This window comes from Salmo salar, chromosome ssa23, assembly GCF_905237065.1.
Source record: "Salmo salar chromosome ssa23, Ssal_v3.1, whole genome shotgun sequence".
NCBI classification, from domain to species: Eukaryota; Metazoa; Chordata; class Actinopteri; order Salmoniformes; family Salmonidae; genus Salmo; species Salmo salar.
Genome location: NC_059464.1, coordinates 834279 through 846836, shown reverse-complemented (window position 1 = coordinate 846836; position 12558 = coordinate 834279). Strand labels below are relative to the sequence as shown.

Genomic DNA, 12558 nt, shown 5'->3' with positions numbered 1-12558 from the left:
GTCTAAACTTTTGACTAGTACTGTATATCTAACTATTACACAAGATGGCTCCACAACAGGCACATCTTTCTGCACCGTACAAATTCAAACAAACAGTGCACTCGGAAAGTATTCAGACCCCTTCCCCTTTTCCACATTTTGTTACTTTACAGCCCTATTCTAAAATGGATAAAATTATGTTTTCCACTCAGCAATCCACAAAAGAATACCCCATAATGACAAAACAAAAACAGTTTTTTAGAAAATATTCACATTTATTAGAAATAAAAACAGAAATACCTTATTTACATGACTATTCAGACCCTTTGCTATGAGACTTGAAATTGAACTCAGGTGTATCCTGTTTCCATTGATTATCCTTGAGATGTTTCTAGAACTTGATTGGAGTCCACCTGTGGTAAATTCAATTGATTGGACATGATTTGGAAAGGCACACACCTGTCTATATAAGGTCCGACAGTTGACAGTGCATGTCAGAGCAAAAACCAAGCCATGAGGTCGAAGGAATTGTCCGTAAAGCTCAGTGACAGGATTGTGTCGAGGCACAGATCTGGAGAAGGGTACCAAAACATTTCTGCAGCATTGAAGGTCCCCAAGAGCAAAGTGGCCTCTGTCATTCTTAAATGGAAGAAGTTTGAAACCAAAAGCTTTATTGTGTTTCATTTGAAAACAGCATCACATTTTGTCATACAAATCATTAAAATCCAGACAGAAAATATTTACACAAGAAGCAACCTAATATCACACAGTCAAACTCTGTCATTTAGTAAGTTCACCGTTCACCCACAAGTAAAAAAACTGAAAAAGGTGCAGATTCATAAAATAAGCCTTGGTGCATTGGATTGAAAATGTTTCAAATAACAAAACTTGGTTACTGTGCTAATCTTGAGATTTGAAACCTAGAGCTGGCCTCCCAGCCAAACTGAGCAATTGGGGGAGAAGGGTCTTGGTCAGGGAGGTGACCAAGACCCTTCCTCAGTAAAAGGAACATGACAGCCGGCTTGGAGTTTGCCAAAAGACACCCAAAGGACTCTCAGGCCATGAGAAACAAGATTCTCTGGTCTGATGAAACCAAGATTGAACTCTTTGGCCTGAATGCCAAGCATCACATCTGGAGGAAACCTGGCACCATCCCTACAGTGAAGCGTGGTGGTGGCAGTATCATTCTGTGGGGATGTTTTTCAGCGGCAGGGACTGGGAGACTAATAAGGATCGAGGGAAAGATTAACGGAGCAAAATACATAAATCCTTGATGAACACCTGCTTGATGAAAGAGTGCTCAGGTTCACCTTCCAACAGGACAACGACCCAAAGCACACAGCCAAGAAAGTGCAGGAGTGGCTTCGGGTCAAGTCTCTGTGTGGCCCAGCCAGAGCCCGGACTTGAAACCATCAAACATCTCTGGAGAGACCTGAAAATAGCTGTGCAGCGACGCTCCCCATCAAACCTGACAGAGCTTGAGAGAATCTGCAGAGAAGAATGGGAGAAATTCCCCAAATACAGATGTGCCAAGCTTGTAGCGTCATACCCAAGAACACTTGAGGCTGTAATCGCTGCCAAAGGTGCTTCAACAAAGTACTGAGTAAATGGTCTGAAAATGTTATTTCATTTTTTTTTGTCATTATTGATGAGGGAAAAAGCGATTTAATCAATTTTAGAATAAGGCTGTAACAAATTGTGGGGTCTGAATACTTACCGAATGCACTGATAACACTCTGTGTCAAAGGAAGTTTTGCTACACGCACAACATGGACCCTGGATCATTGCTACTCTCCCTTCCGGGATGGCTACAAGGCCCTCCCCCGCCCTCCCTTCGGCAAATCAGATCACGCCTCCATTCTTTTTCCCCCATCTATAGGCAGGAACTTGAACAGGAAGCTCCCGTGGTAAGGACTGTTCAACGTTGGTCTGACCAATCAGAATCTATGCTTCAAGATTGTTTTGATCACATAGACTGTGACATTTTCTGGGTTGCCTCTGAGAATACTGTAGTATCAACGTATACACTGACGGGGTTCATCAGGAAGTGCATGGAGGATGGTCTTCCCACTGTGACGATTAGAACTTATCCCAAAACTGTGGATAGATGGAAGTATTTGTGCAAAATTGAAAGCGCGAACCACCGCATTTAACCATGGCAAGGTGACTTGGAACATGGGCGTGTACAAACAGACCAACTACTACCTCCGTAAAGCAATCAAAGAGGCAAAACGATAGTACAGGTACAAAGTGGCATTGCAATTCAACGGCTCAGACACGAGACAAATGTGTCAGGGACTCCAGACAATCACAGATTATGAAGGGAAAGCCATCCAGCTCGCGGACACCGAAACCTGACTCCCGGATGAGATAAACACCTTCTTCGCCCATTTAGAGGAAAACAACATTGAGCTGCCGACGCGGGCACCTCTGTACCCAAGAAAGCGAAGGTAACTGAACTAAATGACTTTGAGAGGCTAGTTAAGGACCATATCACCGCCACCTTACCCAACACCCTAGAATCACTATAATTCTCATATCACCGCAACAGATCCACGGACAACACAATCGCCATTGCACTGCACACTGCCCTATCCCACCTGGACAAGAGAAATACCTATGTAAGAATGTTGTTCATCAACTACAACTCAGCCTTCAACACCATAGTGCCCTCCAAGCTCATCACTAAGCTCAGGGTCGACCCCAAGTGGTGAAGGTAGGCAACAACACCTCTGCCACGCTGATCCTCAACATGGGGTCCCCACAGGCGTGCATGCTCAGCCCCTCCTGTACTCCTTGTTCATCCATTACTGCCTGGCCACGCACGTCTCCAACTCAAGTTTCATGATGACACAACATTGGTAGGCCTAATTACCAACAACGATGAGACAGCCTACAGGGAGGAGGTGAGCGCCCTCAACGTCAAGAAAACGAAGGAGCTGATTTTGGATTACAGAAGACAGCAGAGAGAGCACGGCCCCATCCACACCGACGGGGTCGCAGTGGATAGGGTAAAAAGCTTTAAGTTTCTCAGCGTGCTCATCACTGAAACCTGAATAGGTACATTCACACAGACATCGTGGTGATGAAGGTGCAACAGTGTCTCTTCAACCTCAGGTTGCTGAAGAAATTAAGCTTTGCCCTTACAATTTTCTGTAGATGCACCATTGAGAGCATCCTGTCAGGCAGTATCACCGTCTAGAAGGGCAATTGCACTGTCCAGAGGGTGGTGGAATCTCCAGAGGGTGGTGTGGTCCGCCCAACGCATCGCCCCGGGGCACACTGCCTGCGTTCCAGGACATCTACAGCACCCGGTGTCACAGGAAGGCCAGCCACCCTAGCCACGGCCTGTTCACCCCGCTACCATCTAGACGGCTGAGACAGTACAGGTGCATCAAATCTGGGACCGAGAGACTGAGAAACAGCTCCTATCTCTAGGCCATCAGACTGTTTAACAGTCACCAATAGCCTTAGTCACTGTTCTAGTCAACTACCACCCTTTATTCTACTCTGCACCTTAGAGACTGTTACATATATATATATACATACAGTAGATAGTCATTGGACACTGGTCACTTTAATAATGTTTACATACTGTTTTACCCACTTTATATGTATATACTGTATTGTAGTCATGTCTCATCCTATATAACTACTGCTGTACACACTCTTTCTATTCAGATATATACACTACCGTTCAAAAGTTTGGGGTCACTTAGAAATGTCCTTGTTTTTGAAATAAAAGCAAATTTTTTTGTCCATTGAAATAACATCAAATTGATCAGAAATACAGTGTAGACATTGTTAATGTTGTAAATGACTATTGTAGCTGGAAACGGGTGATTTCTACATAGGCATACAGAGGCCCATTATCAGTAACCATCACTCCTGTGTTCCAATGGCACATTGTGTTAGCTAATCCAAGTTTGTCATTTTAAAAGGCTAATTGATCATAGAAAACAGTTTTGCAATTATGTTAGCAAGGCTGAAAACTGTTGTTCTCATTAAAGAAGCAATACAAATTGGCCTTCTATAGACTAGTTGAGTATCTGGAGCATCAGCATTTGTGGGTTCGATTACAGGCTCAAAATGGCCAGTCTGAGATATGACTTTTTCTTTGCAACTCTGCCTTGAAGGCCAGCATCCCGGAGTTGGCTCTTCACTGTTGCTGTTGAGACTGGTGTTTTGCGGGTACTATTTCATGAAGCTGCCAGTTGAGGACTTGTAAGGCATCTGTTTCTCTGCTCCAGATACTCAACTTGTCACGCCCTGACCTTAGAGACATTTATTTTCCTCTAGTTTGGTTAGGTCAGGGTGTCAGGGTGTGATGTGGGGTGGGCAATCTAGTGTTTCTATTTCTTTGAGTGTGGTTTTCAATCAGAGGCAGCTGTCCATCGTTGTCTCTGATTGGGAACCATACTTAGGCAGCCCTTTTTCCCTCCTTGAGTTGTGGGATCTTGTTTTTGTGTAGCTGCCTTGGAGCAGCCCCAGAACGTCACGTTTCTGTTTATCCTGTTTATTGTTTTGTTCGGTTTCACTTCAAAATAAAGGATGTGGAATTACTGGCACGCTGCACCTTGGCTTATTTATGACAGGGAGTTTGAGGACAGTGACCGTGACACAACTAGTCTAAAGAGAGCAAGTTTTATTGCTTTTTTAATCAGGACAACAGTTTTCAGCTGTGCTAACAATTGCAAAAGGGTTTTCTAATGATCAATTAGCCTTTTAAAATTATAAACTTGGATTAGCTAATGTAGATATTCCATAAAAAATCTGCCGTTTCCAGCTACAATAGCCATTTACAACATTAACAATGTCTACACTGTATTTGTGATCAATTTGATGTTATTTTAATGGACAAAAAATATATATATATTTAAAAAACAAGGACATTTCTAAGTGCCCCCAAAAATATTCCGGTCTCTGACATTGCTCGTTCTGATATTTCTTAATTTCTTTATTTTTCTGGATAATGTGTGTTGTTGATGAATTTTTTTCATTGTCATTGCTAGGTATTACTGCACTGTTGGAGCTATAAACACAAGCATTTACCTGCACCTGTTATAACGTCTGCAAATCTGTCTACGCAAGCAATAAACTTTGATTAGATTTTTGATTTGTCAAAATAAACTTTGAGACCAAATTGACCAAGATTGATCAAATCCTGCAATCATGGGAAAATAACCATTCTTTATCCATTGTTACAGTTTTCATTGTAATGTCTATTTGAGTATGTTTTTAATGCATTTTAAATAACGTTGTATTTGACTCCTCTCTGCCCACGAGGCAAGGCCAAGACCAAAGAGCAGCGTCAGTCCATCATCAACCCGGACTGGAACTTTGAGCGCATGGGCATTGGTGGTCTGGACAAGGAGTTCTCTGACATCTTCCGCCGAGCCTTCGCCTCTCGTGTCTTCCCTCCTGACATCGTGGAACAGATGGGTAAGGCTCCCCACTCCGTAGTCTTAGTTAGATCATGCAGTACTACCAACAGTGCGGGCACAAATAAGTAAGGTCGAGCCGCGATATTGGCAGAACAAATGCATGTGCAACATGGCGTCTCTCAGTGCCTTCTAGTGATAATTTGTCACAAACTAAATTGTCTGTGTACACAACTGGAGCATGCTGTGCTTTCAAAGATTCAGAGATTGTCTATCGACCAACGTTTCTCAGTCATTGTTCCATTGCGCCACAGGTTGTAAGCACGTGAAGGGAATCCTTCTCTTCGGGCCTCCTGGTTGTGGTAAGACTCTGATGGCCAGGCAGATTGGCAAGATGCTCAACTCCCGTGAACCCAAGATTGTCAACGGCCCTGAGATCCTCAACAAGTTTGTGGGAGAGTCTGAGGCCAACATCCGCAAGCTCTTCGCAGACGCAGAAGAGGAGCAGAAGAGGGTGAGTGGCCAGCCGCCATCTTTTTTTTGATGACCACAAGTTTGAGTTTGAGTTTATTTTATTTTTACAGGGACAGTGCACATTAATCAACGTTTCAGTAAAAGTGCCGGTTTTAGCCAGCCGGCTAATTTTCAACCGCAGTCCCTGGGCAGGTTATTAAAAACAATTACAATATAGACAATCATTGAACAGTGAGCACACGCAGAGTAACATAGGACAAGCAAGACATAGCATACAGACAGAGCAACATAGGACAAGCAAAATGTAGCATACAGACAGAGCAACATAGAACAAAAAGCAACAAGACAAAATCCATAAAAACAACAAAGTGTTTCCACACCTCACAAGCTACAGACAACAGACAACATGGAAAGCGGCAATACACTGCTAGGGATTATGTTCACAAGTCTGATTGACCTTTAGCCATGTCTTCATGCATTTTGTGATATGTGGTGCAGTTATGTGTGTCTGATGGCAGTGTATTCCAGACATGGGAAGCTCTCACAGAGAAAGCAGATTTACTAAAGGTGCTTTTCCTTAAGGGAACTATACAGTCACCTCTCATGGCAGACCTTGTGGATCTGCTGCCATATGTTTGGGTTTTCTGTTTTACAAAAATACTGAGTGGAGGGGGAGCTAGGCCATTTAGGATCTTGAATACAAGACATGCGTCGGTGTATTGCACAAGATTTTCCCAACTCAGGAGCTCATGCTTTCTGAGGATGTAACAGTGATGATGGCTATTGGGCTTTCTATCGAGCACTTTGAGAGCCTGTTTGTAGACAGACTGAATAGGTTTTAATGTTGTATAGCAAGCTTGGGTCCAACTAGTCAAGCAGTATGTTAAGTGGGGGAGTATCATCGATTTGAAATACAGTTTTGCTACCTCTGTGGTCAAACAATTTCGTATAAATCGGAAATTAGCTAGGTTGAATTTGGTTATTTGAATTACCTTTTTCACATGCTTTTTAAAAGAGAGGTTGGAATCAAGTATGATTCCAAGGTACTTAAAATCAGATACCACCTGGAGCTTCTCCCCTGACACATAGACATCTGACTCAGTAGCATCTGTTGCCCTCTTTGTGAAGAACATGCAAACTGTTTTTTTCACATTGAGATGCAAACACGAGTCACTGAGCCACTTTGTAACCTGGACCATTACAGTAGTGAGTTCTTGTGCAGCTTGTTGTTTGCTCTTTGCATGCACATATATCACTGTATCATCTGCATACATTTGAACTTCAGACCCAGTGCAGACGGAAGGCAGATCATTAATGTACAGGCTGAACAGGAGGGGCCCCAGTATTGACCCTTGGGGCACGCCCACATCATAGCTAAGAGTGGGCGACAGCTCATTGCTCACTCTGACACACTGAGTTCTGCCTTCAAGGTATGATTTCATCCATCTCAAGGCATCGGGGGAAAAGTTGAACTTGGACAATTTTGTGATGAGAATCTCATGGTTAACAGTATCGAAAGCCTTCCTTAGGTCCAGAAACACAGCCCCAAGTTATTAATCTAACTAAAATATCCATCCACGGTCTCCTGAGTGGCGCAGCGTTCTAAGGCACTGCATTGCAGTGTGAGGCGTCACTACAGACCGGGGTTCGATAGCCGGCTATGGCCCGGGAGACCCATGAGGGCGACACACGTCCGGGTTAGGGGAGGGTTTGGCCGGCCAGGATGGCCTTGTCCCATCGCGCTCTAGCGACTCCTTGTCCATCCACAATGAGAAAATCACAAACAAATGTTATACGTCCATGCATGACTGTCTCTCTCTCTTTCTCTTCATCCACTCTGCCTACTCTCCCCTCTCTTCTCTCATCCTAGCTGGGTGCTAACAGTGGTCTGCACATAATCATCTTTGATGAGCTGGATGCCATCTGTAAGCAGAGAGGTACTGGGCAGGGCAGTACAGGAGTCCACGACACGGTGGTCAACCAGCTGCTGTCCAAGATAGACGGAGTAGAGCAGCTCAACAACATCCTGGTCATAGGTAGGTAGTAGTACACTCTTCTATAACATACTGGTCATAGATAGTTAGTGGTACGCTGTCCTATAAATCAAATCAAAATCAAATCAAATTTTATTAGTCACATGCGCCAAATAAAACAGGTGTCGACCTTACAGTGAAATGCTTACTTACGAGCCCCTAACCAACAATGCAGTTAAAAAAAAATATGAATAAGAAATAAAAGTAACAAGTAATTAAAGTGCAGCAGTAAAATACCAATAGCGAGACTATATATTGGGGTGGGGGGGGGGGGGGGTACCGGTACAGAGTCAATGTGGGTACAGAGTCAATGTGCGGGGGCACCGGTTAGTTGAGGTAAAAAGTACATGAAGGTAGAGTTATTAGAGTGACTATGCATAGATGATAACAACAGAGAGTAGCAGCGGTATAAAAGGGGGGGGGGGGCAATGCAAATAGTCTGGGTGGCCATTTGATTAGATGTTCAGGAGTCTTATGGCTTGGGGGTAGAAGCTATTTAGAAGCCTCTTGGACCTAGACTTGGCGCTTCCGTACCGCTTGCCATGTGGTAGCAGAGAGAACAGTCTATGACTAGGGTGGCTGGAGTCTGGTATAGAGGTCCTGGATGGCAGGAAGCTTGGCCCCAGTGATGTACTGGGCCGTACGCATTACCCTCTGTAGTGCCTTGCGGTCGCAGGCCGAGCAGTTGCCATAACAGGTAGTGATGCAACAAGTCAGCATGCTCTCGATGGTGCAGCTGTAGAACCTTTTGAGGATCTGAGGACCTATGCCAAATCTTTTCAGTCTCCTGAGGGGGAATAGATTTTGTCGTGCCCTCTTCATGACTGTCTTGGTGTGCTTGGTGATGTGGACACCAAGGAACATGCAGTTCTCAACCTGCTCCACTACAGCCCCGTCGATGAGAATGGGGGCGTGCTCTGTCCTTTTTTTCCTGTAGTCCTCAATCATCTCCTTAGTCTTGATCACGTTGACGGAGAGGTTGTTGTCCTGGCACCACATGGCCAGTTCTCTGACCTCCTCCATATAGGCTGTCTCGTCGTTGTCGGTGATCAGGCCTACCACTGATGTGTCATCAGCAAACTTAATGATGGTGTTGGAGTCGTGCCTGGCCGTGCAGTCATGAGTGAACAGGGAGTTCAGGAGGGGACTGAGCACGCAACCCCGAGGGGCCCCTGTGTTGAGGATCAGCGTGCCAGATATGTTGTTACCTACCCTTACCACCCGGGGGCTGCCCACCCGGAAGTCCAGGATCCAGTTGCAGAGGGAGGAGTTTTTTCCCAGGGTCCTTAGCTTATTGATGAGCTTTGAGGGCACTATGGTGTATAACATACTGGTCATAGGTACTGGTACGCTGTCCTATAATAGAATACCTGTTAAAATTGTTGAACTTTGCTGAACATCTAGGTGTCAGTTTGTCTAGATGTAATTTGAGGTATAGATACCAATCTTACCTTAAGCCTCACATAGCACCAGAGATGAATACATGACTCTGTTTTAACTAGTAACTCCATCTTCATATTTATATCCACCATACTCTATTTCTTTTTCCCACAGGGATGACCAACAGGCCTGACCTGATAGATGATGCTCTGATGAGGCCTGGCAGGTTTGAGGTCAAGATGGAGATCGGTAATTATTTTTAATTTAACCTTTATTCAACTAGGCAAGTCAGTTAAGAACAAATTCTTATTTACAATGGTGGCCTACCCCGGCCAAACCCAGACGACGCTGGGCCAATTGAGCGCCACCCTATGGGACTCCCAATCACGGCCGGATGTGATGCAGCCAGGAATCAAACCAGGTACTGCAGTGATGCCTCTTGCACTGAGATGCAGTGTCTTAGACCACTGCGCCACTCGGGAGCATCTCTCTGTGCTTTCTCCTTTATTTCCTGGTGTCATGACGTTGGTCTCTTTGAATACAGGGAGGACAGTTGACCCCCTCCCCCCTTGCACCATCCCCCAACCTACCTTCCCCCACCCAGTCCCTGTGTGAAGGAGTGGTCAAATTCCAGAGAAGAGTCTCTGGCCACATGGCCCATAGAGAGAGACACAGGAAATTCTTCCAACTCACAGAATTGGGGAACCGAGTGACATTTGTGTTCTGGAGAAGGTATGGAAGATTGGTGAAGAATCCAGCTACGAACTGGTCCGCTTGGTACAATTTTGTGATACTCAGAAGAGACAATATAGCCATATTACCATAAAACGGTTTATATAATAGCCTCAGCGATGAGACTTGCATCCACATGGTTGTATAAAATGTATTAATAAGGATAAAGCTATTTGTAATACATTGAGATGCTATGTACTGATGTTAATGTGATAGAATTGTATTTCTGTACCAAGCTTAACCTGTTAGGGCTAGGGGGCAGCATTTGCACGTCTGGATAAAAAAAATGTACCCGATTTAATCTGGTTACTAATCCTACCCAGTAACTAGAATATGCATATACTTATTATATATGGATAGAAAACACTCTAAAGTTTCTAAAACTGTTTGAATGGTGTCTGTGAGTATAACAGAACTCATTTGGCAGGCAAAACCCTGAGACATTTTCTGACAGGAAGTGGATACCTGATGTGTTGTATTACCTTTAAACCTATCCCATTGAAAAACACAGGGGCTGAGGAATATTTTGGCACTTCCTATTGCTTCCACTAGATGTCACCAGCCTTTACAAAGTGTTTTGAGTCTTCTGGAGGGAGATCTGACCGAACAAGAGCCATGGAACGATGATGTCCCATTAGACACCTGGCGCGCGAGTTCATGTTGGGTACCCTCGTTCCAATACGTTATAAAAGAGTATGCATTCGTCCACCTTGAATATTATTCATGTTCTGGTTAAAAAAGGCCCTAATGATTTATGCTATACAACGTTTGACATGTTTGAACGAACGTAAATATATTTTTTCCCCTCGTTCATGACGAGAAGTCCGGCTGGCTTAGATCATGTGCTAACAAGATTTTTGGACATAAATGATGAGCTTTTTTGAACAAAACTACATTCGTTATGGACCTGTGATACCTGGAAGTGACATCTGATGAAGAGAATCAAAGGTAATGGATTATTTACATAGTATTTTCGATTTTAGATCTCCCCAACATGACGTCTAGTCTGTATCGCAACGCGTATTTTTCTGGGCGCAGTGCTCAGATTATTGCAAAGTGTGATTTCCCAGTAAGGTTATTTTTAAATCTGGCAAGTTGATTGCGTTCAAGAGATGTAAATCTATAATTCTTTAAATGACAATATAATATTTTACCAATGTTTTATAATTTTAATTATTTAATTTGTGACGCTGACTTGACTGCCGATTATTGGAGGGAAACGATTTCCTCAACATCAATGCCATAGTAAAACGCTGTTTTTGGATATAAATATGAACTTGATAGAACTAAAAATGCATGCATTGTCTAACATAATGTCCTAGGAGTGTCATCTGATGGAGATTGTAAAAGGTTAGTGCATCATTTTAGCTGGTTTTATGGTTTTGGTGAACCTGTCTTTGAATTGACAAAACATTACATACAACTCTTGTAAATGTACTGTCCTAACATACTCTAAATTTATGCTTTCGCCGTAAAACCTTTTTGAAATCGTAAAACGTGGTTAGATTAAGGAGATGTTTATCTTTCAAAGGGTGTAAAATAGTTGTATGTTTGAAAAATTTGAATTTTGACATTTATTTGGATTCAAATTTGCCGCTCTTGAAATGCACCTGCTGTTGATGGAGTGCACCACGGGTGGCACGCTAGCGTCCCACCTAGCCCAGAGAGGTTAACCTACGCAACAGCCAGTGTAATCCCGTGGCGCGATTTTCAAATACCTTAGAAATGCTATTACTTCAATTTCTCAAACATATGACTATTTTACAGCATTTTAAAGACAAGACTCTCGTTAATCTAACCACACTGTCCGATTTCAAAAAAGCTTTACAACGAAAGCAAAACATTAGATTATGTCAGCAGAGTACCCAGCCAGAAATAATCAGACACCCATTTTTCAAGCTAGCATATAATGTCACAAAAACCCAGAAGACAGCTAAATGCAGCACTAACCTTTGATCTTCATCAGATGACACACCTAGGACATTATGTTATACAATACATGCATGTTTTGTTCAATCAAGTTCATATTTATATCAAAAACCAGCTTTTTACATTAGCATGTGACGTTCAGAACTAGCATACCCCCCGCAAACCTCCGGTGAATTTAGACAATTACTCACGATAAACGTTCACAAAAAACATAACAATTATTTTAAGAATTATAGATACAGAACTCCTTTGTGCAATCGAGGTGTCCGATTTTAAAATGGCTTTTCGGTGAAAGCACATTTTGCAATATTCTCAGTAGATAGCCCAGCCATCACGGCTAGCCATTTAGACACCGACCAAGTTTAGCCCTGACCAAACTCCGATTTACTATTACAAAAGTTTGATTACCTTTGTTGTCTTCGTCAGAATGCACTCCCAGGACTGCTACTTCAATAACAAATGTTGGTTTGGTCCAAAATAATCCATCCTTATATCCAAACAGCAGCGTTTTGTTCGTGCGTTCAAGACACTATCCGAAGTGTAAATAAGGGTCACGAGCATGGCGCAATTCGTGACAAAAAAATTCTAAATATTCCATTACCGTACTTCGAAGCATGTCAACCGCTGTTTAAAATCAATTTTTATGCCAT

At 43.2% G+C, this 12558-nt stretch overlaps 1 protein-coding gene across 4 annotated transcripts in view; it reads left to right on the top strand.

Annotated features, from left to right (window-relative positions):
* Positions 1-12558, top strand: part of LOC106583880 (vesicle-fusing ATPase) — a 50350-nt gene that overhangs the window by 24534 nt on the left and 13258 nt on the right. For all 4 annotated transcript variants that reach the window (XM_014168501.2, XM_014168500.2, XM_014168499.2 and 1 more), the window contains 4 exons: positions 5266-5421; positions 5675-5874; positions 7705-7870; positions 9422-9496. In XM_014168501.2, coding sequence (XP_014023976.1) covers positions 5266-5421; positions 5675-5874; positions 7705-7870; positions 9422-9496 — 597 coding nt within the window. The remainder of the gene's footprint in view (positions 1-5265; positions 5422-5674; positions 5875-7704; positions 7871-9421; positions 9497-12558) is intronic.